The sequence below is a fragment of the Apteryx mantelli genome, chromosome 2, assembly GCF_036417845.1.
Source record: "Apteryx mantelli isolate bAptMan1 chromosome 2, bAptMan1.hap1, whole genome shotgun sequence".
Taxonomy (NCBI): domain Eukaryota; kingdom Metazoa; phylum Chordata; class Aves; order Apterygiformes; family Apterygidae; genus Apteryx; species Apteryx mantelli.
Window position 1 is genome coordinate 22,229,392 of NC_089979.1, and position 24,677 is coordinate 22,254,068.

At 38.2% G+C, this 24,677-nt stretch overlaps 1 protein-coding gene across 1 annotated transcript in view; it reads left to right on the plus strand.

Moving 5' to 3' along the window:
- Window positions 1-24,677, plus strand: part of NECAB1 (N-terminal EF-hand calcium binding protein 1) — a gene marked incomplete at its 5' end in the record, with an annotated part of 57,718 nt that overhangs the window by 22,434 nt on the left and 10,607 nt on the right. The window contains 4 exon segments of the mRNA XM_013956791.2: window positions 2,070-2,167; window positions 16,519-16,655; window positions 19,503-19,615; window positions 22,826-22,902. Of these exon segments, the coding sequence (XP_013812245.2) occupies window positions 2,070-2,167; window positions 16,519-16,655; window positions 19,503-19,615; window positions 22,826-22,902 (425 nt within the window).

The following is a 24,677-nucleotide window of genomic DNA, read 5'->3' on the forward strand; positions in this document are numbered from 1 at the left end:
CTAATGATATCTGAGCTCTCCAGCTTCCTTGTAAATCTTTCATAAATTGCTGCTAGGGTGTTCCTTATTTATGAATCTGGTACTGAATCCACGTGAGCCAGTTGCCCTGAAGACAAGAACTAAGAGACACAGATTTAATCTAGTGATTATACAGCTCTTTCTTATTTATTTCCATTCTCTCCAGTAAAATGAAGCTTCATTTCCAGGATATTAATTCACAGTACATTTTATTTCTGAATCATTTCATTCAAGCTCTCAGGGATATCAGGTTTTGTAACCAATGCTCCTGAAATCTTATGCTTTCATGATTCCCTTGAGAAACTTGCTCTGACCACTTAAAAGCCTCGAAGTATTGCTATTTATTATCTCAGAAGGCTCCATTCTAATCTTGTTCTGCCTGTCTGTCATTTAGATGTTATTTTTCACATTCTTCTAGATAATCTGATTTCTAAATGCCTTTTCTGATATGGTTTCTAGCTTTAACACTGTTTTCTGTCTATCTAACACTTTTCCATCCCTGTGCCTCCGTCTGTTGTATTTCACTCCCTGAGCTCCATATTCACCAAATCTACATTCGCATCGTGATTTCTGGCACTTGCCTCCTTTGACTCTACCCCGTTAACCATAACGGTGAGACGCCACTGCTACCCCAACGAGCCACCTTGGCGTCACTCGTTCACTTGCAGCAGGACTCGCGGGAGCAAAGCCCTCTGGTTGATGCAGACATTGTCATATGGCAGGTCGTGATAATAAGACTGTCATTTGAGAAAGAGAAATGATTGTAAAGGAAAAATATGTGGATCATTTTAGCACTACTTTGTCAATGGAGCCTACTTTATCTGACAGTAACTCTGAAACATGTCTACAGCTACTCATCCCTCTTGATCTTATGCAGCCTCTAAGTCTCTGAACTATCTTCGTAACTTGAACCCTCCCAAAATGCCTCACCGATCCCATTCCAGCCTTTTTCTTCTCTCAGGCTTTGTTGATTTAATATCTACTGTGTTTACAGACAGTGTTACTCTTCTCACCTGATTAGTATCTTCCCTGTATTAATATAAATCTTTTTTTTTCATACAGTATTAATCTTCTGACAATGTGTATCATTGGCTTGGTCCATGTGATCCACTCCATAAGCATCTATCAGATATGCTTTGTATTTATGTTCCTTTTTTAAGAACTTTCAGCATTTACATAGAGGAATCCCTAAAGTCTGCTGATACAATAGTAATTGTATTTGCTTTTATGCTCTTCTAGTCAAACACAAATATAACTAGGATTTGAGTAAATACAATTTTCACACAAAGACTTAATTCACTTTTATTCTTGATCTACTTTGAAGTATGCCTTTGGCTTTGATATCAGCTCTTTCTGTTTATAAGTCCTTTATTTAAATAGCACCCATCTTCTGCAACTTGTGTTATTTCCCTATTTTTTATTTTAAAAATATATTAATCATAGTTACTGAAAATAGAATGACAGTACATGCGACTAGAAACTTAACTGTCCAGCTCATGCTCTGTCTCACTTCTCAGAGGCCCTGGGAGAAACAACTGGTCTCAGCTGACCCCAGCTCACAGAAGCCCCATCTTGATCTTCTCTCTTCTGACTCTAAGTGCTTTAGTAGAGATACTCATTTTTCTATCAATGTAAATATTATCAGATTTAGTACATATCCGTGAAAAAAAAATATTTCCTGCCAACAACTGTGAAGTAGATTGTTAAACTGAAAATCCATCTTAGAAATAAAATGTAGACCTTTTGGAAATAGGTCTGTTTCAGCTGTCAAACTGATATTTTAATTTTTGTCAATTTGGCAGCTCATTTATTGGAAAAAAATTTCAAAACACTGATTTTGGTATTTTAAGTATTCCCATGTTTTCAAAGGAAACGTTAATAAAATTTAAGAATAAAATCATCCTTTTATTGTAAATTTGTTCACTTTATACATTCAGGTAACTAATAATAATGATACCATAACTGAATTCAGACTCAATTATATTGTTATTTAACAAAATATCACTTTGACATGTCATAAATAGGTGACTCAGGTTTTCTTCTTCTTTTAGAATATTTTTCCCAGCACTTAGGAGAGTATGGAAATGTTCTGTCTGTCTTGGAAGACTTAAACATCACCATACTGAAGGCAATGGACAAAACAAAGAAAGTAAGTAAAAGTCATGTGGTTTTCTTTACACATTATTTTGTTCGTTTGAACATGCATCCAGTATTTTGTTATCTAGACATAGTTGCTAATTCATGTTTAAATTCTTCCACATATATATATATGGTTTTGTAGCAAAGGCGCGGGAGGAAAAGGCTTGTCAAAATGGTCAAGAATCACCATGATAAAGCTCTGTCTGCAAAGTATTACAGTTTGGAGATAATCAAAATTACCTTTGTGAATGATCAGAAGGATGTTCTTCATATTGCAGTAGCCCAGAGAGGCTTCCATGGCCCACTCTGAATGCAGGTAGATATTATCAACATTTGAAAATAGTCCAAAGTTGAAAAAATAATCCAAAGTTTTTGAAGTAGTAAACATGTTAGTAAAAAGCTATGTAAATGACTTCAACTATATTAATGACTACCTTTAAATTAGGTAAGCAGGAGTCATTTGGAGACATATTGGGGAGTCATGTTTATGTTATTGTTAAATGCAGATTCCAGGATATTTTTAAAAGTTTAAAAAGGACTGTCTTCCCCCATATTCCCTGAAGCCCACTAAATCCCAGTACTCTCATGATTATAAAACGATCCTGGCAGTGGCTGTGTAAATGCTGGGGGGTTGGTCCCAAATAACTCTAGAAACACAACTGGTCAGTGAAAATCACATGAAAGTATCTCTGACAGTAACAACAGTAGCTATCACTGAAAGGCAAACCATAAACATTGGCATTTTTTTATTCTAGTCCTGAAAATAAATTTGAGCCAGAACTATTCCATGAGATCCTATGGGGGCAAAAAAAATGCATTCTTCAGTCAATCAGTGATCAACAGGGAGAAAACTCTGCTTCTCTAGTGAAGTTGTTGTCTCTGGCATTCAGGCATTTGCAAGAGTACAGTACCCATACATTTTTCATGAAATGCCAAAATAAAATCCTGAAAGGGTATCATATTTATTTAACCAGCAAGTTGAATGTCTCTCAGTTCATGCTGTGCCTCTTCCATTCCTAATGAAGTGAATGTGAGATGACTCACTGTCTCATTGGCCTGGACACTGAAAAGGAGCAGATTAGTTTATTCTCGCTACACATAATTCAAAAAAATTAAATGCTTGATTAGCCGCATGCATAAAATACAGCTAAAGGGCAGAACATGTCATCTGATAACTACTGGAAGTAAACAGAATGAGGCATTTAAGAATAACTTCAGAAGTTAATTGTAGAGGAGAAGTCTCAGTAGAGTAATCAGAATTATAAGTAAGCACTGAGCTGACTACACAATGAATAAGAAAATCTGGAATATTGATAAGTTGCATTTGTCTGCTTGAGGATCCAATCTAAAAAAAGAAAAACTCATTTTAATTTTATCTTCATGTTTGAAGATTCAAACTTAGTGTTTTTTCTTTCTTGTGAGAATATCCTAATTGACAATGTTCTTTCAGGGTGGTAAGACTAGAGCAAAGCTAATACTGCAAGAATTTTTTTCAGTTCTGGTTAGTAGACAAAGATTGTGAATACAGTTAATCAAAGAAAACGTGTTCACAAAGATCCTAACATAATTTTCCATCAAAGATATGCCCAGCAATTCTGGCTCTGTACAGAAATGAAATTCTAAATTCGACCTTTAGAGCACTCCCAATGGGAACTCAGTTCTCAGGAAACAGATATTTATTATGTGACCTGCCTACCTGATCAAATCATTGGAGTGCAAGTATTAAATACTCCCATCTTAAATAGTCCAAGCTTTTATTGAAGTTGATGGTCTAAAAGCTGGAAAATATCTACCTAAAATTGGAGCTGGAGGTGCAGTCAAACCTGGTTAGCCTGCTGAGACAGCACGGTTAAGTGGTTTCCTTGGCCAGTCCCGTCACCAACACGCCGAAGTGATGCAGCTAGCATTGGCTCCAGCTGAAGTGGACGCCCCAGCCCAAACATGCAACTACTCAGACCTGAGTGAGCTGACTGTGAGTGGCCAGTGGTGTGTGTCCAGAGCAAGGCTTAGACCTTCTCTGAATGCGAATGAACACGCTGTCATAGCTCTGCCATTGCACCAACCTGGTCCCTTAAATAGTCACTGAATATGATCAGCATTCATTACAATTGCATAAGTCATAACCTATTTGGAGAATTCATATATAGAAAAAAACCCCTAAAACTAAGGACCTGTATGTTAATAGCTACAAAGACACAGGGTATCTACGGTGGCTAGGCCAGTTTCCAGTAATCTGATTCAAATACTCCTATTAAAAAAAAAAAACAAAAGAGAAGACGGGACATTGTCCTTCCAAAATCAATAAATGGTATATAAATGATTCAGTACTACATCTTATTATGAACAATAGAATGAAAAAGTAATGTATGTTGTCAGACACAGCAACAGCTGAATATTTTAATGGACTACTGGCTGTGTTTGGAATACATTTTCAGTTATACATGTCAGGGTCCTTCAGCTGGTGGCAAGAACTTCTCAGACTGAACCTGAACCCCAGTCTGCAGGGCATGGGGCTGACGACAGACCCGGTCCTCGGGGCTGCTGTGGGCTTTCCATCCCCTCTGACCTCTCATGGATTTGAGAAAGCTCAGCACCTCTAACTGGCTCTACAAAACTTTTCCAGATCATGTGTCATTTCAGAGAGGCAGCTCAGTCTGCCTAAGTATTTGGGGGAAAAAGAAGCAATTTGGTACTCCATTCATTTTATTTATCCAGTTTAGAGTCATATAAACAATCATCAATGTGTCCTTCATATAGAAAAGCCCTGCTTTCCTACCAATTCATATTGTCCTTACTCGGTAGATACCTTACATGAGAGGCAACTGCAGAGTCGGACTCTTAGCTAAATTGCTCATCTCTGGTTTCCAAAGAAACCCAGAAGTGCCAGGCTTTAACAGAAAACACAGCTCAGCATGTGATCCTCTAAGCAATGGATCAGCATGTCTGAAATTCTAAAAACCGAACCTGTAAATCTTCTTTATTCCAGACATAAACAGAACTAAAAGTTAAAAAAACCCAAACTTTTATTTGCTTCCTGGCATGTATTAATCTAAATTTGATAACATCTAAAAGAGCGATATTATTTGACTCACATCCATAAAACTAGTACAGAAGTGTACATCAAATAGCTTTTGTACATGAACAGATTTGACTCTTTATGTTTTTGGGTTTTTTTTATTATTCACCATAAGTTTTGGAAATCACATGCATTAACAAATAAATATCGTAGTTTTTGTTTACAAATATTTTCTACCTGTGAACTCCTTCAGCCTTTAGTCAGAAAGAGCTCTCACCAAGAGCAATTTGAGTTTAGCTTTGCTATGGATTCCTAGATTTAAATCAAGATTAACCAGATTGTCCATATAATTTGAAATTATTTTCATGTGTTTGTTTTTTTGTTGTTTTTTTTTACCCAACAGATTAGCAGATAACTGACTCCTGCAAGGTAGTTACAGTATAATTTCAATACACTTTATCTACCTCCATAGTATTTGCAAACAGACATTTTCTTACACAAAATGCTATCTTAAAAACTCACACTGCATTGCTCACGGTGAACAGACCTGAGAGGCATGAGAGAATTATGAAGGAAAAAAACCCTGTCAAATGCAAATAGGAGGTTTAAAAATACTGTGAGAAGAAACTAAGATGGCATAAAATGTTATCCATAATGAAATGCAACGATTAAGTGCACATAAAAGAAGTTCTGTGAGAGAAAGCAGGTATCACTCATCCACATGCATTTAAAATAGTTGAAGAACTAAAGATGTTAAGACAAAAGGCTAGAGGAGCTAACACGCCTTCCCTCCAAAGCTTCTGTGATTTATTTGGCCTGCTTGAGGAATTTCTTTGCTTTTCTTACTTTGCTTGCTTTTGCGATTGCCTTTCTGGGGACACTCACATGTATCAAAATTCATAAGAGCAAGATTCCTGCCTCACCAGCCATTCTTTGAATGATTCCAAACCAGAGCAGAAGGATTTAATAGTGTTCGCTGTGGTTTGAAAAGGTCATCAGTGCAGCTTTCCTGAACTGAGCTTTTCTCCGTGCTACCATTCCTGTGCTAGCTGAAAGTGAAAAACTGAGTCATCTAAGGAGAAGATGTTCCAGTCTTGTAGCAGTTTCAAGGGACTTTGGATCCAGACTCCTTTCTTTTACTATTTTGAAGCCAGATCCTTCCAGTCTAACCAAACTAACCAGCAGCTTACTCTTTCAGTGGTCTCATTCAAATGAGTATGGGAGTTCGCAGATCTTAATGCTGCACAGTGAGTGTGAGGGCAGCAAAATCCCAGTTTCAGACTTTTTTCCTAATATGAACAGTTCCGGGCAGTGTATCAGACGGGAACCCAGGAAGCCCTCACTAGCGGAGGAATGGTATGGGTCCTGTGGTCCGTGTCTCGAGGGAAAGTGATAGCCTAAAGAATGCAGAGAAATAGGTACAAACAGGAACATTTTTTCAGCAGGGGAACTGTTTAATTACATTTGCAGTCAACATGCTTTAAATGCAAAAGTCATCTTACCAGAGGATACTGGGGTAGCTACAGCCTTTCTGTGTGGTCCTGGTCTTCGGGTTTTTTATCATTACACAAGGAAGGGAAATATATATCTGAGGGTTTATAGGGAGCCTGGTGGCATCTGATATTTGATTGTTTCTCTCCTCGGGATGGAGAGAATGTGTGAGTTGGTTTTGTTGCTAGGGTCAGCAGTGGAAAAGGACAGATTAATCATTGGTGTCAGTTATTTTTCTTGTAGCTGGCGGGTTGCAGTTTTCCTGATCAAAGTACAAGCTGAGATAGTTGTGCTTATCTTGTTCCTTCTTCATCTTATAAACAGGAAGCATTAAAAATTAAAGACTCGGCAAACCTTTGTGGAGGCACTGGAAAGCTTGTTCCTTAAGCTTTCTTTTCTGACATCCTTTATAACAAGATGCAGAAACCTATTAATTAAAATATTTAAAATATTTAATATTAACTTTTTTATTAACCAAATGTACATAACACTTTTGGGAAGCTACAATTTTATTCCCTTCCTTAGCTTGCAGTCACATACAAATACAATGAAGAGAAACTTTGCAGCCCACAGCACATAAAAGGACGTCTATCATTGAGTAATTAGGTATGTAGATAAAACTGGACCCGTTTTTTTTTTAAGGTGCTTGGCACTTCGGTTCTATTAACCTTAATAGTCCACTTGTGACTACTGAAATCAGGAAACTTACAGACCAAGGAACATGTCCTCCTTAAGTTATCAAGCTGTAAAATTGTTGCTACTTGTCAGTTATTCAGTAAGAACAGGTTTTGCTCTATCATTTTTGTTCCTGAAATCACTACAATTTATTGCAAATGCAGCCTGCTCTCAGTGATCAATTATTCTACTAGTCAGTAAAGTAGGAAAAAGAATTTCAGGGAGTCATTTAATCACCAAAAATATCGTCTTCATAGGAAATAAGGATAATATGGAACATAGGCATCTAGTGATATTTTGGAGACCCTGGGGTATTCGAGGATGTCCAGGACATCTGCAGAGTCTGCAGAGAGGCACAAGTCCCACTGGCACCCACACAGTGAAGACCAGCAGCCGAGGCTGGAAGGGGAAGCAAGGGCTGTTTCAGATGATTTAAAACCCCCTTCTCCCTAAGGCACTTTATGCTGTAGTCTTGCTAAAAGTCTAACCACAGCTGGTTGGTGGCCAAATGACTGAGCTATGGTTATCTTAGAATAAAAAATGTTTAAGAAACGTAGAAACCGCCCCGTTCCCAAGCCCTTGCCAGCTCTACCGGCTGCTAGGAGCAGTAACCTCCCGGACAGGCTCAGACTTGCTGACTGTTGTATAGCTAATAGAAAGCATTTATGAATATTTTGCAGCAAAATGAGAAATTCAAATCTAAAGTAAAGGAAGCACCACAATAACCAGAAAGGACTGTCAGCACAGTAGTAAATTGTTTAAACAAATGTTAGAGATCCCCCCATAGTCTGGTCTCATGAGCCTTCTTTTCATCATCCTTATTTCGTTTTTCCATTTCATTTTTCCATTTCTTACATCTCTTTTTTTCCTCAAATGTACAGCAAGATCTTTCTTCCACAGAAGTGGGAAAGCTCTCTGGCTAGAACAGCTGCAGTACACTTTTTCAAACCTGAATCAGGAGTGAGGTGACCTTTGAGCGCACACACACCTCGTGGTGATAGAAATGCACTGTTTTTCTTCTGGAGACAAAAGCACTGCGGACTTAAATGGGCAGGTAATGGCAGACAAACATAGGAAATAAGGGATGAGAGACTGCACAATTCCTTTTTCAGACTTTGATATAGTTGCACAGTCTTTGCTTTGGAGGGTGTTTTTTTTTTTTCCTCCTTTTCAACTGTTTTATCAAAGAGATGACAAGATCGGTCTCTGATATCTGGCAACAACACTCAAGCGAACTAGCAGATGCCATTTATGCAGCACTAACCATGGCTGGTTTATAGCCAGTATTTAAATATGCAAAACATAAATCAGCCTTGAATATGTTCAGGATGGAAATGAAAGATAATTCCTGCTCACTGCAAGTGAAACAAGCTCTGGAACAGCCTCCTAATCCCAGCATTTGGGGCAAAAAAAATGTAACTGCCTTTTACCTGTTACTTGCCAAGACTTAGGAAGGAGGGTGCATGCCGGGCAACAGTGTGATATTGGTCTTGGCCACCCACACAGCACCCCTAATTCTCCACTCCTGCAGAAATCATTCCGTTTCTCTGCTCCACTCAGAAAAACTAAGTGAAGTCAGTGCAGCCAGTACAGAAAACTTCAATACTCTAAAAACAGGAGCAAGCCAAAATAGAGGAAAGATTATGGGAGCTGAAAGAATAACACGGACACGCAATATTGATGGTACTTATAGTAATGATGTAGAACACTGCACTCTGGTGGCTTGATACCCATTATAAACCAGAATATCTAGATTTTTTAATTATATATTTGAGTAATAGTGACTGTAATGGTTATGTAAATTATATCCCAAAACAAAAGAACCAAGAAAAAGCGAGAAAAATATATGTCGGTAATTGAGTTCCACAACTAACATTCTGTTTGAGAAAAATGAAGTTTCAAGTTGTATTTTGTTTTGGTGAAATCCATGTTAAATTGGCTGGCACCAGTTTTTACATATGACTAGAATTTATTAACAACTTTCACAGAACCATAGTCTTAGTCTCCTTGAAACTGCACTTTTTACATATGCTCTTTTTGCAGAAGAATGTGTCCTGGTGTAATGCATAACTGTACTGTACCGCTGCTGCCTGAGAATAGTGACAAGAAGGTATTACTCAGGTTAAGCAAACTATTAATTTGCATACATTGATTTTGAATGCAGGTCGTTTGTTCCTTACGTCCATGAATATTTCTTTTCAAGTCAGCACCAGTCTAATACCATTGCTATCTATCATCTTTATGTTTTAAAGTTGACAAAATGGACAGATTCAGCTGGTAATGGAAAGTCAGAACAAAAAGGAGTTATTCCTTTTAGTATTCCCTATACAGAAAAAGAAGTCTGTTCAGGATGAAGATTGCATAAAGCACTTGAATTTCAAAACATAAAGAGCAGCAGTGATACATACTAGCAGCTTGCAATGATTAATTTTAATACTTTAAGATAGCTGATAATAATCAATATCTTACACCTATGAAATAATTACAGAGTCACAAAACCCTAGTCTGTAATGAAAGGAGCTACAATGTATATATACACCACTGCAATCTGATGTATTTCTTAACTGCACACAGTTAATTCTGCCTGTTTGTTTGGTCGCTTCAGGCTAGCTTTTAATAACAGTTTGCACTATTGCACTAGCTAAACTGGACATATATTATAGCTCTTTTCATAATTTCACACATACAGTTCATTCAAAGAAAGGACAAATGTGGTGCAGCTCCCACCTCCATTTCTCACACAGGCATTTCATCCAGCTCTAGTATCAGACCAAACATACCCTTTACAATATTAACAGTGTTCACAGTTAGCTCTATGAAATGAGACAAGATTCTAAAGCTAATGTTGATATGGTGAAGAAATTCTAAGTCCTAAACACCAGCTTCTTTTAACTGAACTCTGAAAAAACTTTCAGTGGTTTTGAACAAATTTTCAGTAAAATAGAGGGGAAAAATTAGGAAAACAGATGCTTTTCAAACATATTTTGTGTTGTTTAAATTTCAAAGCTTTATCAAGTTAAAATTTTGGTGAGAATTTTTCAACCAATCCTTTTTGAGGAATCAGAACTCAATTAAGCAATAAAAAATAACATCAAAATATCAGAGTAACAAATTGTCACTAAATGCCAGCCCTACTAGGCTTTAAAGAAATGTTCCCATCTGCAGACACAGTTCTTTCTCATATTCTATTTTCTCCATTGTTATAAAACTGATTAAATTCAGTCTGCAAATTCCTAAAAACGAACCATCCAAAAGTCTTTTCTTTTGACCTTGGATGTCTTGCCTGAATTTCCCTGATATTTTTTTCTTTCCCTAATTTTTAACGAGACACAATTGTCACTAGTTAGAAGTGGAGTCTGGAGCTTTTTGCATAAATCCATGTACACAACTACTCATGAGCTGCCTGCTGTAAATGCATGTGAAGAGAGGAATGCCGGTGGCAGTGCTAAATATATCACCGGTGGTACCGTCTGCTGCAAGGTAGTGAGAATCCTATGACTGAGCAGCTATTTTTATCTCAGAACATTATTAATGCTATGCGAAATTCTGGAATATCATCGCATAGGATTTTCTATTTATTTCCTATATAATTTAAGATCATGGCTCTTACTGCAAGTCAAGTCAAATGCAGAAAAATTCAAAGAGCTGCAAGTAATGAATTCGGAGCAGTTGTAGAAGGATATTTTAGATATTCACCCTCTTCCTCTCCTCCTGCCTCCTTATCAGAGTAATAAAAACTCTTGGGAACTTCTTTGATCTTTCTGTGGAAGTCTTAGACCTAGTCGGAAGAAGCCAATACTCAAATTTTGCTGGTAGCAGAAGATGTGTTAAGTAGTCAGAATTTTCAAAAAACCCACAACTTTAATTAAGTTGATATCCATGCTTTTAAATACAAAAGGGCATGGAAATCACTTCACAGCAGAAAAAGAAGCATTTAATCTATCCATTCCCCTGCCAATATCTATTGAAACATTCCACCTACAGCTTTGATGTTTTACTTGTATTCCTATAATGTAGCCCCAGGAGCAACTGAATTACACATACTGCTACTACCTGCTGATATAAAAATAAAAAAGCCAAAACACAGTTACCTGTCTCTAAGCTATTTGGTATACTTAATAAGAGTTAAACAACTACTTTTTATCCATGCATGAATTTCACCTACTATTATTGTAATAACAGTACTCCTATAATAATTACTCCTTCAATAATCCCAGTGAAAGAGTGTGATAAAATATGCTGCTCTAAAGGACACTCTTAAAAATGTGTCTCAGTATTCTCCTACAATGACCCATTACTGCAGATTTTATTTGAGTGTTCTTGAATGTCAGCATGCAAGTGGTTACTATAGATTGTCACTGTTCCAGTTCTCTAGCCAGAATTTAAATATGTAGTTTATTCCAAATGTAATACTTCAATAAACTTGTAACATTTGTGCCAAATTTTTAAATTGAAGTTGGATCTATTTTTAGTGACCCTTCATAACAGTTTGGCATATTATGCATCCATTAGCTCTTACAAAGAAGATACTGATAAAATTGCATTTGTGTGAAATCACAACACAACTCAATGAGTATCTGGATCTGGCTTCTGTTATAATTCTGTTATGATTCATTGAAATGAATAAGATTTGATTTTTTTTCATTTTAATACAGCTATTTTGACTAATTTTGTATTCTCAGCTTAAAGTATTAAACCTAGGGCAGTGTCCCAGTGATCCAGGATGTAAACATTCAGAACAAGAGACATTCCATGATCAAGGGCAATTTAAACAGATTATTCCTTGCTGAGTTGGACTCAATGGTAACTAATTTTCAGTTGCTTTGGGTGTTTTCTGTAAAGATAAGCATAAATAATTTTTATGAAAATATTTTGATATAATATAAAATAGGAAACAGAAAATTACAAAGTAATATGATTTTAAATAGTTGTTATAAACACTGTTATTATAAATAAAGAATAAATAAAAAAATATAAACTGCTACATAAAATAAAATAATATTTAATACAATAGGAATATAGTGAGGCCAAGGGGACTAGGTTTGTTCAGTCTGGAGAAGAGACTGAGGGAAGATCTATTTCTCTTACCTAATGGCGGGTTACAGATGAGACAGAACAGTATTCTCTTTTTAGAGATGCACAGCAAAAGGACAAGAGGCAATAGTTACAACTTGCAGAAGGGGAAATTCTGACTGGTCATAAGAAAAATACCTTGCTCAGTGAGGGCAGTGAAGCACTGGATGGGGTTGCTGAGAGGTGTTGGAGTCTCCATCCTTGGAGATATTCAAAACTCAACCAGACACAGGCCCAGGCAACCCAAGCTAGCTTTGAAGTCGCCCCTGCTTTGAACAGGGCATTGAACTAGATGACTTCCAGACGTCCTTTCCAACCTAAATTATTCTATGATTGATTAAATGGAATTTGTTATACATTGCTAATAAGCTTTTTGCTGTTTCAGCTGACAAATTCAGCTTGTTAGTTCTAGATGCTGAGAGTGAGATGTCTTTTACTGAGAAGATAGAATCAGACTTTGCTGCAACAGTTCCCTAGTAAGATCAAAAGATATCTGTGCGTAAAGACTCTTACATCATGTAGGCAACTCAACTGCATTGCAAAAAGAACAAAATATGATCTCCAGCCCTCTAGCCTAATGATTTGGGGGTTGGGTCTTTTTGTATTTTTGTATAAACTTCATAGTTGAATTCTGTCACGCTCTAATAGCCGTTATACATCTTGAAAAGAATCTTGGCAATAGGCAGCTTAGGTACCCACAGTGATTTTTCTCTTTTTTTCTCTTTTTTAATAAAAAAAGAATAATTATAAATTAGTTTTTTGTCATGCATTATTATGCTCCTTGCAGATATGAAACTATAAATTATGTAAAATGGAACTTGAGAAATGGGCTTCCTTCATAACTAAGGCTACTAGTCCAGGTACAAAATACTTGCACAGTCACAAAGGCATAAGTGACACAGCCTCCAACAGATCAGCCCTTGGCCAAGACCACAGTTACTCAGTTCTGTCTCTAAAACCACCAGCTCTGACACTCTGCAAGTTCTGATACACATACCCAAGGTAATCTGTTCTGGATTTGCCTTTTCCACAGCAGAAAAATTGGTTCTCCCCATTAAACACAGAGGTTTGCCTTTTTTTTCTAGACTTGCTCCCTGCTATTGCATGAATTTTGGGCCATTCCTGTTGATGCCTTAACTGACTATCCATCCATCACTCGTTGGGTCCTTCCTTCTTCTGGAGAGGTTCCACCCTTGCAGTTTGCAGGGCTCTTGCCTCAGCCCTTCTGAAAGAATTCAGAGTCACCTTTTTGTCCCAGATGATAGCTTTAGTTTGCTTGCCCCAAAGAAATGAACACAGCTATCTTCGTCCTTCACCACCTCAAGGAGCTGCTTTTCCAAAAAATGGATCAACACCGTGTCAGGTCACCCAAAGGGGAGAGAATTGGAGCTGGAGCCATAGCTCAAGGGGATCAAAAGAGTCACTAAATCTGAAATGTGGACTCCCTTAGAAGATACCTGAACCCTTCCTACTCCACCTTTACAAAAGGTGAGCCTCTTCTGCACCTTTTAAGGTAGCTGCAAGTCAGTTTTAAAGATCACTGTGACCTTTTTCATAGGAAAATCTGTAATTATATCTATTTTCAATTGCGTAATGGAAGCTCAGATCTTAGCTGCTCACAAAGGTCATAGTTGTCTCTTGATGAAGGGACATGTGGAAAATTACCATCATTCACTCACAATCAGTAAAAGTAACAATGGGTGTGATATGTTAACACAGACTTATTTTATTTGGACTGCCCAAAGTGCTGTGCAGCATAATGAACTGCAGTTCCTGGTTAATAAAATTGAAGAAATAAGTCATTTTTCTAGGTCACTCACAGACACCATCCCATTATTAATGGATAGTGCAGTAGGCTGGTAATACAAATGCTGTGCATGCCTGCTAATCTGATTCTAACATAATATATGCTTAATAAACTGATATTCATTTTTATTAACTCAGAATTAACATTTTCTCTCTTCTAGTGAAATCTTGTACCAGTGTCTCTTTAATAAAAGGAAAGTGAGGCACTTTTTTGTAGGAAATAAACAGTGGTGTAATGATAACAAAGCATTACTGGTAATTCCTTATTGCTAAGAACTGGAGTTGGAGTTTAATTTGAATTCTCATGGACAATCTTTTTCCCCAAGACTTAAATTATAATAATGCTGACAACTTATATATGCTAAGTACCTTCCGTAGCCTTCAAAGAATCTTACAAGGATGAGTAAAACAGTTATCTTTCAACAGACAGGAATCGTGACACTCAGCAAGGTGGTCAAAGTTGCCCAGTGTCATTGTAAGTTCAGAATTGTTGGCCTTAGAGACAAATTCCTCCTTCCCAATCCATCTTATAGGCCACTGAGCCACATTAATTCCCAACAGAAGGGATGTGACCTGTTTAACCCTTCGATTAGGATGTATAGAGAGACCTTGTTTAATATCCATTACAATCACTGGAAATATTCCCACTAATTTCAGTCTATAGGTAAACAATGCTTGCAAGTATGGTGAAATTTAAGTGATATCTGTGCAGAGAATTTTTATTGAATTCCCCAACTATATAAAGAAAAATATTGAATAGCCACTTGACCTATTGGGTGCAATAAGTGAGTTAGGTATTTCTGCATAACAGAGTTGTAAACACCAATACTTGGGTAAAATATATATAAGGAAAGAGACTCTGATAATTGCAGGCTCCCAGAGATGATGTCAGAGTCCTGCCTACCCCATCTTTACAAAAAGACTGTGCATGCCGGATAAGGTAGCCCCAAGCTATTTTCAAAGAAACCTTTAAATAACTTAGGGGACAACAGAACAGGAAGAACAAGGGCTAAATCCAGCTGCAGGCACAAACCTGGAGCACTTCTGATGAAGAAAGTTAATAACTTTCAGGTGCAGGAAAGCACTTTTAAAGGAGTCAAAAAGCAGCCAGCTGCAGACAGTGCAGACGAGTATCATGTAGCTGTTGTCTAGCCCACCCCACAGGCTGCAAGGGCCCACCTGAGCAAGCTGTAAAAAGAATCATTTTGATGGGCATTTTAAGTTGTAATTCAGAATGCTGGTAATGGATTTAGCTTGACTATGAGCAGAAGCTATACAGAGGTATCTGTAGCATTTACTTTTTTGGATGCCCAGAATTTTAAGACACTTTGATTATCCTCCTTTGTTGAGGTTGTTTTGGCATTTAAAAACTTGCAAGAAACGGCCAGTTCTATCACTTCTATTCATTCATGTTTTGTTCACTTGTTCCCAAACACATTGATGAAAGCTGAGAAATTAAAGCATACCCTCCATTTCTACCATAGGGTTTTATTTAGCTGCCCATGCTACACAAATTCTCACATGTTGTTCTAACATGCCACAGAGATTCAAAATTGGTAGAAATTAAACGATCTCTGTCAGGCGCAACAGATTTTTAAGTCAGTTAGAAGGAGAGGTCGGCAAATTTAGGATAAATTAGCCTTCTTCTTGCATAATAAGATGTGCTACCCATAAAGAGGTTGTCACAAATGTTATTTACAGGGCTGATGTTAGCCTCAGGTATTTGCTCAAAAGGTAGACAGTCAATGCATCCCGCAAGTACTTCTCTGTTATAAACTTATTTGTAAGTTATTTGGTTAGAGAGTACCTCACACCCGATTAATTTGAAGACAGAAGAAATATATGTGAAGCTTCTGGGTAATTAACTCGGATGATTCATGAGTGGTTTAAAACCTGAGATTTCCATAAGAAGTCTTCCAACAAGAACTGGTTTAATAGCATATGTTGTGAATAGATATTTGACCTGCAGTACACTGTATGGCTTTTCCATACTTAAGAAGTATTGTGGTACAGCAATCACTTCGAGTTGAGAAATGTATGTAAATGTTTTCTTTAAGTAGAAACTATGTTGTAAAGGAGTGCAAGTGTGCACCTGGGCCTCCCACAGCATGTGTGGGAACAGTGCGTCCACCTGAAAATTCAGAGGTCTTTTTGTCCAAAACCACAAAGTTGCTCATGCAGTTTGCATGCATAAGCACCAGAACTTTCATGCTGCTTCTCTTCTGAATTAAGTCTGAATCTCCTCTCACGTATTTCTAACATATTACGCAAATTGTCACCAATCTTTAATGTATTTTTAGGACTATCAGGAAGCTTCTAATTTGGAGCAGTTTGTGACTCGCTTTCTTTTGAAGGAGACACTGAATCAGCTTCAGTCCCTCCAGACCTCTCTGGAGTGTGCCATGGAAACCACAGAGGAGCAGACTCGGCAAGAAAGGTGAGCCAGCTTTCTGCCCAGCGCGGAGCAATGGGATGAGGAGCTGGGGTCCAAGAGTGGTGTTAGAAATGGGTAAGCTGTATATGGATGCAAAATATATAAGGAAGCTGTACTTGGACATTGAACTTCCAAAGACTGTTTTATGCTTCATCTGGTGCCCCAATGCAAGGAATAACAGGAGAAATAAGGATACATTTTTTATTCCATATAGAAACTCACTGACACTAATAAGAGTTTTCCTCAAAATGAATAAAGGCAGACTCCACTCTCTAATCCTCTGGTGGATAGCTTGTCAGAGGACTGAGAGACTGTGAGCATTTTGTTACATCCTGGTTGCTGCTCCTTTGACTTTTTTTTTTTTTTTTAAACCTATTGACTATTTAATACCACATGCAAAACCAGACCACTGCATTGTAGACAGTTTTGTAGTTACTAAGAGCACAGACATCTCCTTGTTTGCTTCTTCAGCCTTTATGAGTTTTTTCATCTGTGGTTGTGCAACAGTCCCAATTTTCACAGGAGAAATAGGCAGGATCTTGCTTGTTACAGCTTCCTTCTAGAACACAGGACCCATAGTATTGGTTTACACGTAACTCTATAAACTTTAAACAACATGGGGAACCTATATTCATTCAAAATGTTTAAGTGAATTTAATAGCATCACCTTATAGATGAGAGTTTAGAGGATCAAGCACTGAAACAAACTTTTTTGAAAATGTATTTGGCTTCATGTATTTGTTTTCCTCAGTATGTTACTGTTAAAGATGATAGGGAAAGCAAAACAAAATCTGTTGTGTCTGCCCTTTATGGTGGACAAAGATGATCTCAACATTTCATAAGTTATAAAACGCATTGCTTTTTCATTCTTTCTCTTGGAAGTGTGAGTTTCTTGCTTGCTTTGCTGTTGGTAGTGAGATCTCTGAAGTACATGCATAATAACGTGACTTGGGCCCTAACCTGGGCTATTGACCTTCATTCCACATCAATTAAAGCAATTCCTATAGTCTAAAAGAAAGGCAGAGAAAAAGGGGAGAAGCAGAAAACTTAAAAAACAGAAGTTCAGACCAATTTTATACAGTGCAAAGGAGCAATGAAATAAACATTTTAAGATTTGATTCAGTTTCTCTTGCAGAATTACCTAATTTCCACTGCTTAGTGCAGAGTTAGGGGTGTTGGAGTTGGAACTGTGAGGTTTTTCCTCACGGGGGTGAGGCTCTGGTGCTGGCAGCTTGACCATAGGAATTAAGCAGATTTGGAAAGGCTGATGGTGCGTAGAGTGCATAGAGCACGTAGAACATACACAACCTTCGGTTCATGCCTGTGGCTTTCTAGATTCCCAATACAATTGACAGAAGAGAAAAAGTCTTCTCTAGTGGTCAGTTCAGAGTTGGAGCCTAATTTGGGTGCTCTAAGCCATCCTCTGGAGTAATCATTGGCTTCTGCTCCAACTCGCCTTTTAGGACTGCCTCCCTAGAAATAAAGTCTAGAAAGACCATCTGTGTAACTCAAATCACTAACTTGGGTGCTGAGAATTGGGTAATATGAGAATCCCTTTTGGTGCTAGCTTTCTCTTCTGGTAGGGCATTATGGAGATTTCTTTTTCTAAGTTTGTCGGTATAGGTGTTCAGAAATATCCTTTTTGATTGTCAGTATGGTTTATGGCAAATAAAATGAGAAGAAGGAGTTGAGATACTGTTGATCCAAATACCATCTCCCCCATTTTCTGATGTAGCAGTGCAAGAAACAAAAGCCAAGTCAACTCAGCACTTTAGCTACAGCTGTTTTGGAGGAAATGGGGTGACTTCCTAGTGCAGATGCCCCAGTAAACAGATGCTCTATGTAAAATCATCTTCACTTGCTTCTAACTTAACTCAGGAGCAAACTGACTGAAGCAAAACCCCAATAAGGCTTAAGAGTTCTCACACTGGGGAAGTGCCACAATTTGGCTTACTGTTACAGGATTTTATCCTGTTCATATGCTACAGTAAATAACATCCTGAAATATCCCTTTAGATATTTTGTGAGGTTTTGATGAGGTTTGGCTTCATTCTGTGCTTCAGGAGACAGGACAGCCTTCCAAAGCAGTGATCTGCAAGTTATTTACTGAGCTGTATAGATTCCTATCTAATATTCTTTGCAACTAATAGTTCAACCAAACATTCAAAATATAGTCCTGGTCCTTCATTATTCCTTACCTGGATCATGAGGAATAATCCACTAGAGACAGCCTTCAGTGCACATGCAAACTGTCAAGTGTCAATGACTCTGCCATCACAGTATAAAAGTAATTTCTTAATCTGTTATGTTTCAGTACTGGTCCCAGAAATGCATTTATCGTCTATCCAGTATTAACTATTTCTCATCATCGTTGCTTCCTTATTAACAAATATTTGTTGTTGTTTATCTTTTTTTACCTCTAAGCTGAAGGGATAAGTGTATTTTCTCAATTAAAAGTTCAGGTTTGGGGCCCCGATTGTTAGCTGCTTGTGTGACCCCAGTTCTGCCACAGAGACGCTATGAAATGCTTAGTGAACCATGTGAAGAAGCTGTGTGAATGATTGCTTGGCTTAGGTCAAAATCACATCACTGACATACCTCTAGCTTTATCGCTCTAAAAGACAGGCATAAGTTACCAACTTAATTCTTCACCCCTCCCCTTCTTTAATGACTAGCAGTCTAAGCACATCTAATTATTAATAGTGAAAATCTAGAAAATAATTCAGTAGTCTCAAAAGGTATTTCTCCTAATTCAAAAAGGAACATACTAATATATTTTGTGAAAATAGAAAGAAAAGAGCAGCTTGCTCACATGTATTACCGTATGAACTGTCCTCTGTTTCTATATAGACAAGGCCCAGCAAAACCAGAAGTGCTCTCAATTCAATGGCCAGGAAAACGTTCAGCTCGAAGGCTTCAAAGAAACAATAGCCTGTCGCCAAACAGCCCTCATTTTAACACAGGTACGGTATTTCGCATTTTAAATACACTTAAAATACATGCACAAACACACACAGAAAAATATACATGCATCTCCCCCCAAAGCTTTAATCTAGAAATGTTAATCAGCTCAAGTACTTTACTGACAGAAATCAACCTTCAATTTGACATACCAGGTATTAGTTAATAGTGTAAAGAAAACAAATATATACCATAGATCTGAACTGATAAAAAGTAAATACATAATTATGAGCCAAATTCTCCTCTGCACCAACCCCCCTTTGACAGCACACAGGGACATTATTTGGGGACTGTGGGTTGACTCAGCATTTCTTAGGGAATATTTATAGCCTGCAGATGAAGGAAAAGTTGGGATTATAGTTCATAGAGAACCAGGTTGTCTATTGTGACTTACATCACAGCTGAGGGAAACAAGCAAGAAACTGAAAGGGGAAATACAAAATCTGAAGGAAGAAAAGATTTAATTTGACATGAAAAATCTGAAACAGGACTTCTGCTCTGCAAAAAATGAGAGGGTAAAAAGTGGATTGTTTGAAAGCAGTAATATTAAACCTAAGGCTACAGTGAAGGCATCTTCAGGCTTAGTGATGTCTCTCAGTCAAGGCACACATATATAAATGAGACACCAAACACCACAATGGGTCGAACCCATTTCTTGACCTGTCATGTAGATCTCAGTATTTGCAGCCGTGTGCTTACCTCTTCCTTTTTAATCCTCTTTAGAAGACCCTTCTGTCACGCATTTGCGACTCACTTTCTGCCACTCAGTGAAGTGATACTGTTCTTTCAACATAATGCTACATGCTGATGTTTGGCCCCTTGCTGTGACCCGCTGGGGTCTGTAATAAGGAAGGTCTCATAGTGTTGTTACCGTATTCCTAATTCACAGAGGACTGGGGGACCCAAACATACCCATACCATACCACATCCAGCTAATGTGTTAATGTCATCTTAATGGGCTAACAACTTTCTCAACAGCTGTTCTAATGTACTTTGCTAGATAAGCCTCTTCTATCTCTTGATTTGTGTTTGACTTGGCATTTTGTCTTCCTGCTTACTGATTGCTGTCCATATGCACAGTTATACTATACTTGTGCATACTCTCTCAGCATGCAAGACACCATGTCTTTAGCCCCTGTACCTGCTGGGGTAAAGCCATACTCCGCCTCCCCCTATGAATCACACCTATGGTATGCCCTCAGCATTAGGATTTGTTTGATTGAAATATATTCTAAATGTCACAAGAGCTCTGAGCTGGAAAATGAGTGAGTTATGAACATGTGTATCGAGAATGCACACTGAAAAATCTTCAGTTTTGAAAAACAACCTTTGAGCAATCACTTACGTGAACATTCACACTATGGGTGACTGCAGGAAGTGCTCTCATAACACACACACCTGCTTTCCGGAGTATTACCCTTTCCATCTGAAAGCCTCAGGTATGGCAGAATAGCAAATTTTCTAGAGACTTTAGGGAGGCTCAGAGATACTTGTGCCTTTGTAGAACTGCATTTACTAGCTTCACCTTTGCTATGTGACAGCAGGTATCACTACAGGAGAGGTGGAGAGCTAAGAAGTCTTCTGAAACGGTCATGTCCTATCCAGCAAAGATTCAAAACACAATTAACATCCAGTGGCTTTAGTCTTTCCTTTGCTGCTGACTTCTGTGACTTGGGGAAAAAAAAAAAAAAAAAGCCTAGAAAAGCTATTATGCTGAAATGTAATCAGTCTTAAATTGGTCAAAATTTGCAGTCACCACTGGCAAAAACCTCACATCTCAAAAGCATCTCAAATCTCAAAAGCAAAATCTCAAAAGCAAAAATGTAGTGTAGGAAGGATCAGTCCTAATGGTCACATTTCTCCAACTCACCAAGCTTGTGTAATAGCACCTAGAAGCACTGTTTTGTTGGAAAGGTAAAGAAGGATTGTGGGCTGAAGAAAACACCCAGTTAGTGTTAGCAAATCAACTACAGAGTCCACTGCAAGTTTATGTGCATAGTCAGTGTGAGAACACAAGAAAAACCTGTTAGATGCCATGTTGCGGATGCATGTAACAAAGCTGAAAACCCCTCAGAGAGTATCTGAAAAAAAAGAGCTATTGCAGCTAAATAAATCTTTCCGGAACTAATAGAAAGCCCCATATTCTTAATACAGAGGAGAGAGAGACTCTAGGGGATTATGTTAACAGGCTCCTTCAGGAATTACAGATCCCTCAGCATATCATGCCAGAAACTAAACCATTTAGACACACATGTACACCTGATTAACTCTTTCTGCTGTCCATGAGGATGGTTTTTATTGGGAAGGAACAGGTACATTCTTGACCCCTGAATAATGCAGGAATCATGCTGAGAAAAGCACTGTGTCGGGATGCTTGAGAGCACCAACGGTCCGATCGTGGCAGTTGTTGGGGTCAGGGCCCTAACAGCAGGTCTGGTATCTCTCTGCAAGCGTAAGAAGGATCCAGTAGCCTAAGCTTCATTGGCCATGCTGCAATAATTAAAGACAGGCTTGACTGCACTTCTTTCACCTTCTTCAGTGCTCTCAGGGAAAAGAGGGATTGCAGAAAAGACGTATTACATTGATCCACTCATGGGATGTATTTGGAAGGAATCCCAGAGACAGGCTTGCTATGGAACAGGAGAGCCGACTCTTACAGACACTTCTTTATGGAAAGAAGATTAAGAAATGGGGAACAATAAGAAAAATACCTAAACTCCTTTCCTAAATTATCAGTCGCGATAAAGCCTAGTCCAAACAGAGCTGGTCTCTAATTCTTCAAGATATTCAGAATCATGTTTTCTCCCCCGCAACTCTCTCATTTTATCTTGATCCTCTCAAAGTAGCAGAAATACTAGCAAAGAGAAAGCTTTAACCCCTGAAAAATTATCTTGCATTTTGAGCAGAGGGTGCTCAGGTTACGAGTTGGTTCCATCTGCAGAGAAGATCATTCCTTTCTCCAGCTACCACAGCAATTTCAAAAACACTGGAGTTAGTATAGAATGTAATTTTGTATTGGATTTGCATTTTGTCTTGGATTTCTACTGGTTATACCTAAATGAACATTGAATTAATTGTACCACAATCTTCTGTTGAGAAACAAAATTAATTACAAGATGAATTAAACTTTTTTTTAAAAAACACAATAAATGAATATAGTATATCCCAACACTTAGTAACATTATATTCTTCATTATTTATATTTTCCAAAGGTTGGACTGAGGAAGACGATGAGTGGATAACCCAGATAAACAGACTCCAAAAGCTGATTGACAGACTGGAAAAGAAGGTATGTATTTCATTTCATCTGTTCTTTCTCTCATTTTCAGTAAAGATTTCTGAAGCAATCCTTAAACCACAAATGCCTATCAATAGCCTAGTCGTACTCTTTCCAACTAGTAATGATTGAAACTTCAGCATCAGCCAAGAGAGCTAAAGCTCATTAAATGCCTACATTTTCCTTTCACCTTGCTTATTCCTGTTTCATGAGAGCAAGATCCAATCAATATTTACAGAGCTATATTTTGCAGTGGACAGACAAATGAGCATATTTAATGCTGTACATGCACATGCTGTATATACACAAAGCACAGTCCTGCATATATTAATAACTACAAAAACATTACCAAGGGACTCTTAAGGTTGTTGTATATGTAACATACTTTGTACAAAATGGCTAAAATATGTACATTTTGGGCTTCATGGAAAGCTGTGTGGCTAACAGATTTTTTGATTTTCTGGATAAAGCAAAAATAAAGAGGTTTGATTTTGACAAAACAAAATGGCAAATCCAAAACTAAGTATCTGATTTTGTTTTAAGATATTTTCACCCTTTCTAGGAAACAGCTAACAATTTGGAAATGAAAGCATAACTTCAAATTAAAAAACAAAAACAAAATTTAACATTGAACCCAAAGCTTGGGGTTTTCCATCCCTTCCCTCCCCATATCAATCCCCCCAGGCAAAGCTGTTGTGTTGAATTTGATCAAAATTCTCAAAATGTTAGAAAAAAATTACTGGTCATTTTTAAATTTACCCCCAGAGTCACAAATCCCACCACTGGAAGCTCCAGCCATTCCCCAAACACAACCCACCACAATCTTCTCACTGCCAGCTATCCAACACAGTTTTCCACACTCCCCTTGGACATCTCCACAGATCCAACTTTTTATTAAGATCTGAAAAGTCACATTAATGTACGACTGGAAGATATAGTTGCATTTACTTATGCTTGTTTTGGGGAACATGGGCCTCTCCTTTTAGGATCTGATCTTTTTTTTTCCCCCTCTTGTCCTGTCCCAACTTTCCCACTAGAGTTTGACAGAAAGATTTGTTTCTTCCTCCCGTCAGAGAATAGCGATTTTTAAGAATTCAAACACTTTGCTGGTAACTACAGTCCCAGCAAGTGCTGAGGGAGTTCTCGCCCTGCCACCAGTGGAGTTTCCGGGTGCCTGGAAGCCGCAGGAACTGCCCTGGCTCCTCAGCTGCACAGGCTCCCGCAGCAGTTCCCGAGATGAAGCTCAGCCCTCGGAGGTGCTCTGACTCCAGGAAGTTTGGCAAATGGCCAAAGATACCAAGGCTTCCAAGGGCGCGTAAGGAGCTGAGTAACATTCCTCTGCCCACTTTTTCTGTTTTCATTCAGACCTATTGCTACCTTATACTTTAAAAGATGTTTTATGTCTGTGCTTGGTGGCTTTTTTTTTTTTTTTTAATAGAAGGAAGGAAAGGAGGGCAGAAGAAAAAATGAGGTATAAATTCCTGTATAGTTCCCTATATGAAATGCCCCTGCTGACAGACAATTTCAGATAGCTGCCAAGGGAGAAGCTGAAGTCAGTGAATTTTGGGACCTGGGAGATTTCTTCTTCCTGGTCTACTAGAGCCAGGACTAGTGCACTCTCCGACCCAGGAGGTTTCTCCTGCCCCAGTCTGATAGATGTTGCTGCTGCTGTTCATCTCTGCAGGTCCAGCCAGTGGCGAGGCTGAGCATGTGTAAGCGTGAGGCAGACACACACACACACGCACAGAGCTGGTCACACAGACCAACACAGGTGCCCTCACCAGCAC